Source organism: Corylus avellana, chromosome 10, assembly GCF_965113065.1.
Source record: "Corylus avellana chromosome 10, dhCorAvel1.hap1.2, whole genome shotgun sequence".
Taxonomy (NCBI): domain Eukaryota; kingdom Viridiplantae; phylum Streptophyta; class Magnoliopsida; order Fagales; family Betulaceae; genus Corylus; species Corylus avellana.
The window spans coordinates 19,076,211-19,091,945 of record NC_142499.1 but is presented as its reverse complement, the minus strand read 5'-3'; the positions used below and the strand labels follow the sequence as shown (position 1 = coordinate 19,091,945).

General features: G+C 35.9%; 2 protein-coding genes across 6 annotated transcripts; one reads left to right on the top strand and one right to left on the bottom strand.

The window, feature by feature from the left end:
• Positions 1 to 526: 526 nt before the first annotated feature.
• LOC132192170 (mRNA export factor GLE1-like) lies at positions 527 to 5,576 on the bottom strand. Its single transcript, XM_088511183.1, has 10 exons — positions 5,366 to 5,576; positions 5,221 to 5,275; positions 4,318 to 4,401; positions 4,018 to 4,088; positions 3,116 to 3,197; positions 2,464 to 2,538; positions 1,654 to 1,737; positions 1,306 to 1,437; positions 1,008 to 1,130; positions 527 to 919 (listed from the first exon to the last, which is right to left on the bottom strand). The coding sequence occupies exons 3-10, from the start codon at positions 4,396 to 4,398 to the stop codon at positions 671 to 673; spliced, it is 897 nt and encodes a 298-aa protein (XP_088367309.1). The 5' UTR covers positions 4,399 to 4,401; positions 5,221 to 5,275; positions 5,366 to 5,576; the 3' UTR covers positions 527 to 670.
• A 2,193-nt stretch (positions 5,577 to 7,769) lies between these two features.
• On the top strand, positions 7,770 to 13,059 carry LOC132192128 (uncharacterized). 5 transcript variants are annotated; one of them, XM_088511214.1, is made up of 6 exons: positions 7,770 to 7,978; positions 8,069 to 8,309; positions 8,449 to 8,520; positions 9,604 to 9,819; positions 11,009 to 11,107; positions 12,949 to 13,059. In XM_088511214.1, the coding sequence occupies exons 2-4, from the start codon at positions 8,187 to 8,189 to the stop codon at positions 9,763 to 9,765; spliced, it is 357 nt and encodes a 118-aa protein (XP_088367340.1). In that variant the 5' UTR covers positions 7,770 to 7,978; positions 8,069 to 8,186; the 3' UTR covers positions 9,766 to 9,819; positions 11,009 to 11,107; positions 12,949 to 13,059. The 5 variants fall into 5 exon arrangements, with proteins under 5 accessions (XP_088367340.1, XP_088367341.1, XP_088367342.1 ...); XM_088511215.1 differs by lacking the exon at positions 12,949 to 13,059 and adding an exon at positions 10,476 to 10,542 and having other exon boundaries at positions 11,009 to 11,280; XM_088511216.1 differs by lacking the exon at positions 12,949 to 13,059 and having other exon boundaries at positions 7,770 to 7,957; positions 11,009 to 11,280.
• Positions 13,060 to 15,735: the final 2,676 nt, after the last annotated feature.

The following is a 15,735-nucleotide window of genomic DNA, read 5'->3' as shown; positions in this document are numbered from 1 at the left end:
AATAAAAAAAAAATAAAAATATACACATTGATAAATTATGGTGTGCCTAAATATGAGAATTGGCAGACAGGTGCCAATGTGACTTGATTTGATTTTGGAGAAATGTCCTCGTTTCATCAAATTACATCTTGGTTATGAAAATGTTATTAATGCTTTTTGAAAAAAAATCCATGTACTAGAATTGAGGGTAAACCTTAACAGATGTCTGCAAAATTTAGTAAATTGTATTATTTCAGCACTAATTATTTCAGAGGAATTCTCTCATGTGCCTGTTGAAGCATGCAATAAACGTTTTGATCTTATTATTAGTGAACTCCAGCCAGGGAATTGGAACAGTGATTGATAATTTTACAGTCTGAATCAATTTCATGTCGCACAATGGCTTTGCTGTTTTGTATTGTTTCTGTTTTGATAAACATTGGTACATACAACGTTTTTTCAGCAACTATAAGCAGGGTAGGTGAGTTGAACCTGACAATTCCAATTGAATCTATACTGGAGTCATTCATCAAAACAATTTGACTCATTTACACAACATTTCTTAACAAACTTCACAAGCACATTGGTCCACATACAAAATAATTTGCAACTTCAAACGACACATTCTCTTATTAAAACTCAAATCAAATCAGAAAAATGGCTAATATACATGTAGTTCTTGAAAATCAAATCAAATCCCATCATTTTCATCCTCCATTCCCGGCACCAGAAGACTTGATAGCAAAGAACCTTGCAGACCCCTTCCCTCTGGCTCCTCGAGGAACCTTTTGTCTTCAATGTAGGATTGGATCATGACGATGGTTGCCCTTAACCCGGGCTCTTCACGTGCTTTCAGTGCTTCCAGAAAGTCGTTAGAGATGATGCTAAGCATTTTCATGAATTGAGATTTGTATTTTCTGAAGAGAGCAAAGCCTGCCATCTGTGGAAACATGCAATTTTTTAACCTCAAAGGTTTTCAAATATTATGTTGTGAAAGTGCATTATGTTTCTATACCAACTCGACTTACTTCCAGGAATGCATACAGAGCAACACCCGTATATCGATTAGCAGGAAGAGTGTTCAAGAACCTTGCAATCCATGCCCAACCTTCTTTCAGACCATGTACGTTCTGGACGCCATCTACTTCCGTCTGCCAAAACAGTCATTCTTGATAAGCTGCTTTTGTTTTCATGAATAAAGAGACTAAAGATGGGTGTGATAGTAGTACCATATCAACAAAGCTTGCTTTTCGTGAATTGCCTATAACTAAAAATAAAGCACTTCAACACATAAAAAGTCTAAAGCATAAGATCATAGATACAAACCTGAATCAAAGCCCCATACAGTTTCATGTAGGACTCTAACCGTCTCAAATAGTCCTCGCTGCTCTCAATCTTTCCGTCACTTTCTTTGTATCCAATAGCCTTGAAATAAGCCTCTTTGGATTCAAATGCCGACTGAAATAGTAAAAAAATTAATTTAAATTCCATACAGTCACAGCCAAATCCAAAACAAGAGCAGCAGTAACAAGAGAGAAGGCCAAGCAATTTAAAACTTTCCACTTTACTATTTTATTGGATTCGTCAAAAACTTGAAAGAATAATTATAAAAATCACCATAGCACAATGATACCAAACATTAATAAATAGCGTCTTTGAGTTAATAAACGTCACCTTTGAGTACATTATGTGCTTTGGAACAGTGTAAATGCAAGCTCTGTGGAGCTCAGCTAGAAGGAGATCCATTGCAAGTGGAACCTGAATCGAAAGATGGGCAAATATCAATGCAATTGTACAGAGAAAACTCTATATCTTCAGTAAATTTAGAAATCAATATTGCTAAATGGATGAGTTACTTTGGCATAGCAAGACTTTATTATTGCATAAACACTGATTCCAAGGAAAGGAGCACACAATTTCTTCCTACAAACATGCATGTACGTACATATCAAATGAAGAAAAGGCATTAGCTTTCTTCGTGATTAGGATTACTATGATTAAAATGTTTGATGTGAGGACTTGTGCACTTTACTAGTCATATCAATGTATGTGTCGGCATGTGTATTTCCAGAAGTATAGGAATACAAGAACAAACATCTAAATCCTGATGTGAGGACTTCTTCCAATTTCACAATAATACCTTCCATGAAACCCCTCTAGGCTTTGTTTCATTAAGATATCCCTAAAAGGTGCCCACATCAAACCCTCGCCATAACAATTATACCGCTACCATCTGCATCAAGCTGACATCACTCTCAACTTACAGAGCGTACACATGTTTTCTCTCATAAGCACAAAACAAGTCAAAATAGTCCGTAAAGTAGCAATATTTTGAAGTTTTGAAATGGATCCTTTGGTTTTCCAACCTTTGAATATCATCCTAATGTGTAAAAGAAAGTTAAAAAGAGCATCCAACAGCCATTAACCAATGAAGGATCTCTTTAATCAACATCTAGCAATACCAATCAATTCAACATGATGTACCTGTGAAGTAACAAGAACAATGACATGGCCACATGCAAATGCATTGTTTTCAGGGCTTTCACAGCGTGAGACAACCTGTATCAAAATTGAATAAGGAGTGTTTTATGTAAGTATCCTGTAATGGCAAAATTTCAAACCAGAGCATAATAGTAGAAAGTCTAAAGACTAATCAAATATGATGACAAAAAATATATGAGCAGAACAGCCTCTCAAGACTAGATCCAATTAATTTCTTAAAATAAGAGGAAATGACTATTTAAATTCCATTGTCAAACAATCTCAAACTGTTAAGGCCTTACATGGTAATAAAAGTCATGTTAGATTTTTTTTCTCTTTCTAAACCCATGGCGAGTTCATGGTAGAGAACTTTTACAATACAATGGTAAACCTAATTTCTAAGTTCTACCTTCTCCGTTGTTTTGATTTGCACGTACGCTTACAGAGTATTTAGATCAACTTCTAAATGTTGTCCTTCAACTCTATTTCCATATACCAAATAAAATCCCATATTTTCCAACATTAAGCATATTTAACATGCATGTTTCAAAGTTTTCCCTCTATCCTTCCCATTCTCATGACTTTTATGATACAAACAACAAATAAATCAAGGAAGAAAAAAAATGCACGTCTTTGGCCAAATACTTGAAATTACCTTCTTTGCAAACGCTGCAATGCTGATGGATTGAGGGCAAAGAGGATCATTGACAATCTTAAAAATATCATGCGACTTTTCACTGCAAGTTGTAAATTGATAAAAACAAAGATACAGAAGTATTAATTACATTATTGCAAAGAATTTTAACCAAAATGAAGATCATGAATGAAACCAAAATTTGAGTTCTTTAACAATGAGACTTGCTCAGCCTTAGAAAGAAACTCATCTTCTCTACAGCTATGCAAGCTAAAGATGATGGATTGGCTAACCAGAGCCAATCACAGAGCCTTAGAAGACAATCAGCTATCATGCCAAAAGCCATAAAATGCCTCAGTAGTAAGTTCATACAGGCTCCAACCTAAATCATGCCACTAGATCAAATCATCTCAAAAATAAGAAATCCCTCATCTATCTTAAGAGGCTGAAGCAGTAAGTACATTCTTCACAAATGAATAACAGAAGATAAATCAACCAGTCCGATCAGTTACAATCACTTTATTAGTTTAGTGTCTTGAATGATGCAAACAAAAAAAACCAAAAAGGCCAAGGGGTTGGCACTTAATTTACCGTTCCAACCAGCCAATCTGGTCCACCAAAGTCAAGGGTAAAAATCCACTTGAAGGCAGGCAAAAACTAAGTCCTTCATATCACTGTTAGGGCAAGTCCCAAGAAAAGTTGTGATTGGCTAGTATGAAGGGAAAAAATTGATGTCATTTGCATACTTATCGTGATAATATAATTTAGGGTGTACTAGTCAATGAGCTCTAGCTCAAAAAATACGTACTCCCACAATAAAAATGAGGTGGAGGGTGAAATAGTCGGTTCAAGAACCATTGGGTGTGTGTAACTTAAGAATTGAATGAATGCCAAAAATAAAAATAAAAATTAGGTACCCTCACCTGACAATCTCTTTGGTCCCACTTATTTGTCTGATCAACCTAGAAATATGTCTTTCAATGCTGCTGAAATCCTAACAAAAAAAGAGAACATGTCACTCACTATATAAAGGAAGCAGGTCAACATACCCCAAAGGAAAAATTGTAGGAGATCCTATATATCGTATACTTTGAATTCAATAAAATAACTTACTAACAATTAGAAATCTAATCTACAAACAACATTATCCAGGCGTCAATAAACTTAAGGAAAATAAATATTCAAAAATCTCAAAACTTAATATCTGTAGAGCCTAGCAATACCTTATTGTAAGTCAACCTTAAAGCGTTGTTTCTTTCGTCTATCTCATTCTGTAGTCTCCCCTGTGAAGTGTTGACAACCATTTTCTACAAAAAAATACACACAAAAAGTTAATGCATATAAAAAAAAATGGCAAAATAAATGACTATTGCTGCAGAATATTTCTTCACTCCATCAATTGCTCTCACCCAAAAATAAATGATTTATTTTTTTATAGTGTTTATTTATGTGCTTGATGATTTTCTTGGTGGGGTTTTGTATGGATTTTTGACAATTTTTTGTTTGAAACAGAGGTTTATCAAAGGATCAAGAGAGGGAGTTACTGCACTTTGCTTTTGTATGCTTCAGATGTGCTTTTGCAGAGATTTGATGCGGTTCAGCAAACAAGATGTTTGTTTACAAAAGAATCCCTAAAAAGTGACAACACTTCACACGAAAGGCCCATATATTTCCCTAAAAATGAGAAAACCTAGATTTAACCCACAAAAAATCTGAGATTCAGATTTAGAACAATCAAACTCATATTAGAAATCCAAAAACAACTAAAAAAACGGGATCTATGTGCCACTACCAGAGGAGGAGAAATCAAAACGAAAAAAAAAAAAAAAAAAAAAAACAGAGAAAAAAGGGTAAAGACTACACATATTACACACAAAGTAATTCAAAATAAGTTACTTCAAGACTTGTAAATGACACATAATCGCACACCCAAATGAAAGCAAACAAACACAGATCAAGATATCAAATTCATTATACCAAGTGAACCTACAAAACCAAAAGTGATCACATGGGCAAAAAGAACGCTACCCATAAACCCTAAATACGGCTTACCCATCAACAAAAATCAACCTTCAAATCACATTCCGATCTAAATGAAAAAACCCAGACTGAAAAACACGCATTACCGTTACACACTGGTTGAGAGCGTTGAGGTCAGACTCTGAATCTCAACAAGATGGGCTGAAAACCAAACAAAACAAAAGAAACCGTGAGGCGAGAAAACCATGAGAGCCTCTGAATCTAAACAAAACCAAAGAAAACCAAACATACCTCAACTGAGAGGCGAGACGAGACAGACCGTGAGAGGCGAGGAGAGCACGGAGCGTCAAAGCACAGAAGCGAGGCCGCGAGGCGCGAGACGCCGAGAGCACAGAGAATCGTCGGTCTGATTGGTGAGAGAGCGAGACGTCGAGAGCGTCTGAGAGAGAGAAGGGCGGCAGGTGATACTCTCCGGAACAATTAAATTTAGGTTAGGGTTAGGGTTTTTTTTTTAGGTCGGTTCCTCATCAAGATTCCCGGTTAGCCGTGGATTTTTTTACAAATCTGAGCCATTGAATGCATCTAATGGCTCAGAATGAAACACCTACTTTTTTAGTGGATGGTTAAAAAAAATTCCCTCCAAAGGCTTTTCTTTTTCCGTCTAAAAAAAATTTCCCTCGTATATGGGAAAGGGGAAAATGAGATCCCTTGCTTCTTATTTTTCATCTCTTTCTCAAGAAAAAAAAAAAAAAAAAAAAAAACCACCAAAAAGCTTCGACATTTTTGCAGATGTTTCAAACGGCAACTGGTATTTCTAAGGGAGAATCTGAGAAAATAACACTATTGAACTGGTATTTTTCTTTTGAATAATTTGTCCATATTTACTGTTTATTTTGATCTTTTAGTGGGTTTGCTGCATATGGGTTTTGGGTTGTTTTCTGGTATTTGTAATTTATCGTCTATATTTAGACTGTTTCTTTTTGTTTTGTTTTGTTTTTTTTTTTTTTTTTTTTTTAGTGTTTTTAAAAGAGCACACTTTAATCTAAACCTAATTGTAAGTCGATTAAAAAAAACAAAAGGGATTTAGAGGGGGAGTGGGAGGAGGAGGGAGCCAAAACTCCCTCCCTTCATGGCAGCAGTTGGAGGGAGAGTATGGAGGGTCTGAGGAGAGAGAACATAGCGTTTTTCTCTGTGTTTGTTTTGTGCCATAATTTGTAATATTTATTATCTTTGCATTAGAATGTACTTTTGAAGGATGATTTGTTTTTATCTATTATTGTCGATGCTCTAAGGCTCTTTCGATTTTAAGAATAGATTTTCATAAGAATACCTTCCAACTGCTATAAGAATGGAAAAAAAATAATAAAAATAATATTTAAATGAAGTTGATAAATATTTATAGAATTTAATGTATAAAAGTACTATTTGCAATCTCATCAAAACCATTTTTTGGTTATTTTGGTGAGATAATTTGATAAAAGTGGCTAAAAACTCTTTTTCCAGTTTCACAATTTTAATAAGAAAAAAAATGGTGAGTAAACAGTGCTCACTATTAATAGTGAGTATTTTTTTTTTTTTTAATTCGTATTGAATAAAAAAACAATTTCACTCTCTCGCTCTCTCTCTTTCCCTTTTTGTTTTTTGTTTCTCTCTCATCCTTTAATAGTTAGAGAAAAAATAAACAAATCTTTGAAAAATAATATTTAAATAGAATAGTGAAAATTGATTATTAAAATAGTGAGGCTGTTAGAGCATTCCTAGCAGTCTCACCAAATTTTACTCACAAAAATAACCAAAATATTTTTTGTTATTTTGATAACTCACCTTTTTAGAGTACTCAGAGCACGCTCACTACTTTAACAATCCACTTTCACTATTTCATTTAAATATTATTTTTCAAAAATTTATTTATTTTTTTTCTAATTTTTATATTTGTTTAAAATGAGAGAGAAACAATAAACAAAAAGCAAAAAGGGAGAGATAAATTATATTTTTTTAATCAATAGGTGAGTGAATAGTATTTTTTAAATTTGGTGAGTACTATTCATCTCAATACTTTTTTTTTTTTTTTGTTAAAGTAGTGAGGCTAAAAAGTGAACATGTATGCCATTTTGGTTAATTTCATCACCAAAATAACCAAAAAATGGCTTTGGTGAGGCTGCAAGGAGTGCTTTTAGAGTTGTTATAAAAAAAATGAGTAGTTAAAATAGAGAAAAATGTACTTTTAGTTATTTTGGTGAGTAAAATTTGGTGAGGATGCTAACAATGCTATGATGCTTTTGGGAAGTGGCTAGCTAAAATAGCAAAAATTAGGGCTGAAATTCAATTTTACTAACTGCTTAGGCAATTGAGATTAGCGGTTTTAACTAATAATAGTTAACCGTAACCATTTTTTTACCCCTAACAAAAATGAGTTTTCTAGCTTACCTTGCTAATCCCATTAAGAATGCTCTAATGGGGTTCAAATACTTACATCAGTTACATGTAAGATCCAAATGAAACTGGGCTGAACTGAGAAACAAAGCGGCCATGAAACCCATGTTAAAGCAATTTTAGCATACCAGCAAAGGATAAACGAAACTAACCCACAGAAATGGGCCAAATCTACTTTCATTGCAAGGGTACTTGCGTAATCTGAGTCAAGACATTGAAAACAAGGCGGTCTCTAATTCCTGTTAACCATCAAATGTTTTTTCTGTTCTCCCCGTTTCAGTTCCCTCACAACAAACCCATCAATATTTCAATATCCGGGCTCCCAGAAATTTTCTCAGCAACCAAACAGCTTCAATACTCTCTCGCGCGCTTCACAAACATCAACCAATTCATGTCCCGATCGTCGACGCAATGATTTTCTCAAGAATTGGACGCTCTCTGTTTCGCTTGGTTCGCTCCTCTTTCCAAAGAGTAACACCTTATTCATTCCTTCTTCTTCTTTTTTTTTTTTTATATATTTTCAGATGAATAATTGAATTTATTTTATGTTTGGCTGTGCAGAATGTAATTTCCAGTAACTATGCCGAGAGGGCTGTGTTAGCGAGTGAATCGCTCTTGCCCTCGACCGGCAATGCGTGCTTCTCACGCGCCGATGGTGGGCTAGGGCTTGTGAGGGGCTATGTCACATCTGTTGGAGCTGGAAAGCAGCTCGTTGCGAATTCGCACTTGTCGAATTTCAGCTCCGTCCTCGCAAACCCTAGGGTTCGGCGCTTTTTATCGAGCCAGGCGCCCAAGAAGAAGAGTAAGTGGATAATGAGGGTTTTTTGTTTTCAATCTGTTTTTTTTTTTTTTTTTTTTTTTTTTTTGGTTGGTTCGGTTTGATCGTTTGTAATGCTTTAACTTTTTGTGTGTGTGTGTGTGTATATATTTGGTCAATGTAGACTATGAGAATTACTACCCGAAGGACATGTAGGAAATTCCCAAAGCGAATGACCAGAAATCTGAGTCGAAAGGTACGTTTTTGTTAGTTCTAGTGCTTTGTGTGATATGTTAATTTTTGTTGAAAATGGATCAATTATAATGTGCATTTTCTTTGGTAGTTTGTATTTATGGTTATATTTTTTTTTTTTATGCTGTCGACTTTTGAGAGGTGATTATTCATAGAGAATAAGTAGAAGATTTATGTTGGAGGCTAATATCAACTGGAGTCCTGTAGTTTACGGTGACCCAAGACGGTCATTAAATATTTTTTTTAATAGTACTAAAATTTTCCAGCAATCATCTTCCAGGGTGCATGAGTGATTTTTGGCTACAACTAATCAATTTTTTTTTTTATTCGTATATAAATGGCTACTTCGTTGTTTTCACTTATTTGATGTGATGAACTGAAGCCGTGCAGTGGGTATTATTCTATAGACGACACCATTGGTAGCTAAATATGATGTTAAGACTACAATTCAATGTACAGGTATTTCGATTATTACTTATCAAAAAAAAATTCAATGTACAGCCTCATGGTAGTCATTACTTTGTGCTACAGCTGCATTTTCATTATTCGTCCTGTTCCAGGGGACTCAAATTCTGGTGTTCATGGGAATTCCCAGGAGAACTTGGTGAAGCAGTTCCAAAATTTAATTGCTCCATTACTGTTCCTTGCCTTTATATTTTCGCCAATTTTTGTCGGTCCTCATGATCAGAAGCGGTCATTGTTTTTCAGCACTCTTTCAGTCGGTTTTATGGTTTCTAATAGATATGTGGGTGGTCTAAGTCATTGCCTTTGGTGACTTGCCATATTTCAAATAGATTGCAATAGTAATCGGTAATTTATATTGCATGAACTTTTTTACACTTTGTAACACTCGGGGTGTTGATGCCTCCATCCATCCTTCTTGTGGCTGCTAATAACTAGTATTGCACCATTTTCACCTTGGTATGATGATGTTGCTATACATTTGGGTATCAGTTAATTTGGTGATTGACTTTTGAGTGGTGATGGCATCATCATTAATTTGAAGACGGATCTAAACCGCTAACAATAGAGCCATTCCTAAGTTCATGTATCAAGACATGTAAACCATTACTTGTCCTTTCCACAGGTAATAAGCAAACTAGAGTGGCGTACTGTTGCTTACCATGAGTCAGGTCATGCTGCTGCTGGTTGGTTCTTGGAACATGCGGAACCCTTGGTTAAAGTCACTATTGTTCCTCGTGGTACTGCAGCACTGGGGTTTGCTCAGTATGTTCCCAATGATATCTAAGAGCAGCTCTTTGATATGACTTGCATGACCCATGGTGGTCGAGCTGCTGAGCAGGTAATTTTACTGTTCCTCTTTCCCTTCTTTCCACATTTTGCTGGATGTGTTAATATGGACTTGTTTAGAAGTGGAAATATTGATCTGTTATGAAAGTGCTTATATACATTTAACAAGAAAAGAAAAAAAGAATTTTCTCTTAATTGAGACGTTCAAGGTGGGTTTAGCGTCAACGCTTCAATGGACAATAAAATGAGCCATGAGGTGCAGGTTTGGACTGTGATGTTCATAATTTATTGATCATGTGATTGGCTGCACATAATGTACTCCATTCTTTCTCACTAAATAAGTTTTGTTATATTGATTCATTTCTTATGGCTTTTATACATTGATGGATGATGATCATTTTCATTGCTTAGAAGCTCTAAGGAATGTGAACTTCAAATGCTGAAATTATGTAATATTCTAACCTCCTCTTTCCCAGTGACATCTTAACAATAAACAGAGCATACAAGTTCATATTTGTGTGTAGAAAGTGGATGAAACCACTAGCACAAAGTTGTTATCATGACCATTCCCTAACCATTGACCGCAGAGCTGCTCTCTCTTTCCCCTCTTCCCTCTTTCTCTCAACAACGTGTTGATGTTTGAATATTCTGTAGATACAAATAATTATTTGGTCTTAAATGGATATTCTTTTACAATTGGTTTACCAGTCAGATGATGATGGATCATGATACGGAACACTCGGGCCTTGAGTTTTACATCTGAACATTAGACAATGTATATACCTGATCCCTCACTTTCTCATTTGAAGATATTACATGTTTTTTCGAGCAAATTGTTCCTTGCAGAAGGGAGGGAAGGAAACAGCATTTCTTTTCCTTAATTGATGTTGTATATATTATCCATTTTGTGGATAGCTTGTAAATGGTACTCAAACAGGGAGGTCAGAAATTTCATGATTGTCACAACATTTCTTATAGGTGTTAAAGTGTTTTAAGTCCACATGGTATAACACAATTTTGGGGAACGATTTACTATCTAAGAGCATTTGAAGTGCTTCAAATCTTGAGCCAAAATTCCGGGGTTTTCATCACTAAAGAGAGAAGCAGTTTAATGGGGGCTCATGCCGGTCTGCTTGATTGGCTTGCTTCTTGAGCCTAGTAAACTATGTTATGTTTGGGCATGATAGATAGACTTCTGATAGAGTTAATTAAATGTGGAACTCTTTGTTTCCTTCAATCAGGTTTTGGTGGGGAAGATCTCAACTGGAGCCCAGAAGGACTTGGAGAAAGTGACCAAGATGACCTATGCCCAAGTTGCAGCCTATTGTTTCAGCGACAAGGTGGGTCTTCTGGATTTCTATAGAGATTGCAAAGAGAAAATGTGCAACTCCTTCCGGATTTCCACCCTAACGTGAACAAAACATTCCTTAGTATTTTTCATCAAATTTTTGACACTAATGTAGCAATTCACATGGTATTTTTGTAAAGGTGTTGTAGTAAAAAAGTTGTTCCCATGCTTTTTCCTCTACCATATAGTTCTCTACAAATGGATACCGTAGTTTACGTGACATTTAATAAGTCAGTCACTAAATAATTAAATTTACTCGTCAACTCTTATTGTTTAATTTTTTATTCATATAGCCCCACGTGGGAAATAAATTGTGTTATCTATGGAATCCACAAGTAAAAACCAATTGTTGCACGATAACTCCAAACGTTCTAAAACCCTTCAGGAAAATCTATGGAATCCACAAGTAAAAAAGAGAATCTCTCAAAATAAATTTTATTTAATGAACAACAATGATAACAAACACCAAATCATGCCTTTATATTGGCTACAAATCCAAATCCTACGAATACTAAAAATCTTGATAAAAAAATTAAGGAAAATTATATCTAAAATTCTTAGGTAAACGCGTTTTTTTAAAAAACTCTTTGGGTATTTTTTTTTGAAAATTTTGTCCCTGGGTAACTCGAAACTATTAGAAAACTCTCTACCGTCAATTTTTGTTAACTTCCGTTAGTCTACTCAAAACTCACCGTTTTATCTGATTAAAATATTATTTTTTTATTAATTTAATTTAAAAAATTCAATCTAAAAAAAAAAAAAAAAAATTTCAAGGGTGGCCGGCCACCCCCCTCAACCCCTATGGGGTGGCCACAAGCCACCCCAGGGGTGGGCGAACCACCCTTGGGGTGGCTTGCGGCCACCCCCAAGTGGTTTGGGGTGGCCTGCGAGCCACCCCAAACCACCCATGGGGTGGCTCGCGGCCACCCCTTTCCACCCATGGGGTGGCCGCAAGCCACCCCCTTGGGGGTTTGGGGTGGCCCGCAGGCCACCCCTCCACCCATGGGGTGGTCGCGAGCCACCCCTTGGGTGGAAAGGGGTGGCCGCGAGCCACCCCAAGCCACCCAAGGGGTGGCTTGCGGCCACCCCATGGGTGGAAAGGGGTGGCCGCGAGCCACCCCAAGCCACCCAAGGGGTGGCTCGAGCCACCCCATGGGTGGTAAGGGGTGGCCCGCAGGCCACCCCAAACCACTTGGGGGTGGAACCCCATAGGGGTTGGGGGGGGGGGGGGGGGTGGCCAGGGGTGGCACGGCCACCCCTGGCCACCCTTCAAATTTTTTTTTTTTTTTTTTTTAAATTTTAAGATTGAATTTTTTAAATTAAATTAATAAAAAAATAATATTTTAATCAGATAAAACGGTGAGTTTTGAGTAGACTAACAGAAGTTAACAAAAATTGACGGTAGGGAGTTTCTAGTAGTTTCGAGTTACCCAAGGATTAAATTTCCAAAAAACATACCCAGGGAATTTTTTAAAAAAGCGCGTTTACCTAAGGATTTTAGATATAATTTCCCAAAAATTAATAAGGACTACTAATCTTTAAGACATAAGAATTCCTAATTATTATTAATAAAAACTCCTAATTCCTAATGCACGATTCTTAATGGATTTACTATGACAAAAGCACATTTTAAAAGGTAACCAAAGATAACGAAATTCATGAAAAGTGGGGTTTTTGTCTTATATCACTGACCTATGCACGTAGACTACAAATATGGTAGCTCCTAATTAGTGAGACTTGACTGTCCATTGATTATTTCATACACTCATGTCTTATTTCATTATTTTAGAGAAGCCAAAGCTGGTGACAACATAACTGAGTCTGCATTTGCAGGATTGTTTAGCAATGAATTGTTCTTGTTCTTGGAGCAACAAAGAAGTCATGCCTGTGTTGGACAGTGAAATAAGACAAGTGTAAGAGAGTACATGCTGGTCAATGCCATGTGCATGTTCTGATTTTTCAATTTTTCAAAATGAGTTTTTATTTTTTTATTTTTATTTTTATTTATTTTTATGACGAGGAATTAACCCTGCAGAGTAAACCTCGGACTCGTGCACCGCACTCTCGGAAGTGAACATGGGATCTATGAGGTGATATTCCCCAAGACCACAAGCCTCAACCACTAGGCCAACTGGGGTTTTTTTCAAAATGAGTGTTATTTTCCGCTGAGTAAAGAATAGTTATAACCCTACTTTTTTTTTTGTAGGGGGGGGGGTGTGGCTTATCCATTAAAAAAATAAAAATATACACATTGATAAATTATGGGGTACCTAAATATGAGTATTGGCAGACATGCGCCAATGTGGCCTGATTTTGGAGGAATGTCCTCATTTCATCAAATCTATGTCACATCTTGGTTACGGAACCATTAAAAAAATAAAAATATACACATTGATAAATTATGGGGTGCCTAAATATGAGTATTAGCAGACATGCGCCAATGTGGCCTGATTTTGGAGGAATGTCCTCGTTTTATCAAATCTATGTCACATCTTGGTTACGGAAATATTATTAATGCTTTTTGAAAGAAAAAAAATCCATGTACTAGAATTGAAGGTAAACCTTAAAAGATGTCTGCAAAATTTAGTAAATTGTATTATTTCAGCACTAATTATTTCAGAGGAATTCTCTCATGTGCCTGTTGAAGCATGCAATAAACGTTTTGATCTTATTAGTAGTAAACTCCAGCCAGGGAACTGGAACAATGATTGATAATTTTCCAATAATTCTTCTTTGTTTGGGACATTGGTACATAAAATGAGAACTGAATCAATTTCAAGTCACACAATGGCTTTCACGTCGCATAATTGAATCAATTTCAAGTGGCACAATGGCTTTGCTGTTTTGTATTGTTTCTGTTTTGATAAACATTGGTACATACAATGTTTTTTCAGCAACTGTAAGCAGGGTAGGTGAGTTGAACCTGACAATTTCAATTGAATCTATACTGGAGTCATTCATCAAAACAATTTGACTCATCTACACAACCTTTCTTAACAAATTTCACAAGCACATTGGTCCACATACAAAATACTTTGCAACTTCAAACGACACATTCTCTTATTAAAACTCAAATCAAATCAGAAAAATGGCTAATACATATACAACATGTAGTTCTTGAAAATCAAATCAAATCAAATCCCTTGTTTTCATCCTCCATTCCCGGCTTGCTCTCACACCAGAACACTTGATAGCAAAGAACCTTGCAAACCCCTTCCCTCTGGCTCCTCGAGGAACCTTTTGTCTTCCATGTAGGATTGGATCCTGACGACGGTTGCCCTTAACCCAAGCTCTTCACGTGCTTTCAGTGCTTCCAGAAAGTCGTTAGAGATGATGCTAAGGTTTTTCATGAATTGAGATTTGTATTTTCTGAAGAGAGCAAAGCCTGCCATCTGTGGAAACATGCAATTTTTTAACCTCGAAGGTTTCAAATATTATGTTGTGAAAGTGCATTATGTTTCTATACCGACTTGACTTACTTCCAGGAATGCATACAGAGCAACACCCGTATATCGATTAGCAGGAAGAGTGTTCAAGAACCTTGCAATCCATGCCCAACCTTCTTTCAGACCATGTCCGTTCTGGACGCCCTCTGTCTAAAAGTCATAAATGCCCTTAACCTATATTGTCTCGATATTTCAACACAGAAAATGCAAATAAAAGACAACAAGCTCGGATACTTTTTCCCTTTAAAGTCATTTTGAACTCCTGTGACCTTGACGAACCCTAACATCTTGTTCGACTTGTGATTTGCCGTACGTTTTACTTTTCGATTTGCAACAATATAATGAGATATTCTTCGTGACAAAGTTGATCACCAAGTAATGAACTATTTTCCTTCTTTAGTGTAAAAATTTAGTACTTTAAGTTCGATACTTTAGGCGTGTCATTTACTTGTGACGATTGATCCTTTATGATGTTATGTGTTTTGTATTTAGTAAAGGGAACACTTTAGTCCCATGAACTATTACTTATTTTTACACTTACACTTCCAAACTTTAAAAAGTGACATTGGAGCCTCTCATACTACCACCTAGAGGTGAAAATGCGGTTACGGTCAATAGTTATTGGCTAAATTACTAATCTTAATCCCCTAGGCGGTTAACCAGTGGTTAGTGGTTAGTAATTCTAAGAATTGCTAACCGTTCATTAAAAGAAAATTTTTAGGGCAAAACTTCATAAAAGACTCTAAACTATCGAGCGTTTTGAGAAGACCTTCATAAATTTCAAAAACTCTTAATTTCACCCCTCAAACTTTCAATTTGATGCAATTTACCCCCTTGGTCAATTTTTACCGTTAAACCCTAGCGGAAAACTCTAAAAAGATAAAATTACCCTTCGATTTTTTTTTTTTAAAAAAAATGGTCACAAGGTGGCCCGTGGTCACCTTGTGATTTTTTTTTATAATAATTTTTTATTATTATTATTTTTAATTTGAAATTAAGGGTAAATTTAAAATTTTATAAAAAATTTAGGGGTATAATGGTCATTTTATCACTTTTAACGTTTAAAAATTGACGGAAGGGGGTAAATTGCATCAAATTAAAAATTCAAGGGATGAAATTGAGAGTTTTTGAAATTTATGGGGGTTTTCTCAAAACGTGTTGTAGTTTAGGAGTT

Coding starts and splice junctions, on each gene's coding strand:
- LOC132192170 (XM_088511183.1), bottom strand. CDS start 4,398: ATGGTTGTCAACACTTCACAGGGGAGACTACAGAATGAGATAGACGAA. Junction 2,539..3,115: donor TTGCAGCGTTTGCAAAGAAG/GTAATTTCAAGT, acceptor ATTTTGATACAG/GTTGTCTCACGCTGTGAAAG. Junction 920..1,007: donor CTCTGTATGCATTCCTGGAA/GTAAGTCGAGTT, acceptor ATGTTTCCACAG/ATGGCAGGCTTTGCTCTCTT.
- LOC132192128 (XM_088511214.1), top strand. CDS start 8,187: ATGTCACATCTGTTGGAGCTGGAAAGCAGCTCGTTGCGAATTCGCACT. Junction 8,310..8,448: donor CCAGGCGCCCAAGAAGAAGA/GTAAGTGGATAA, acceptor TGGTCAATGTAG/ACTATGAGAATTACTACCCG. Junction 8,521..9,603: donor CCAGAAATCTGAGTCGAAAG/GTACGTTTTTGT, acceptor TCCTTTCCACAG/GTAATAAGCAAACTAGAGTG.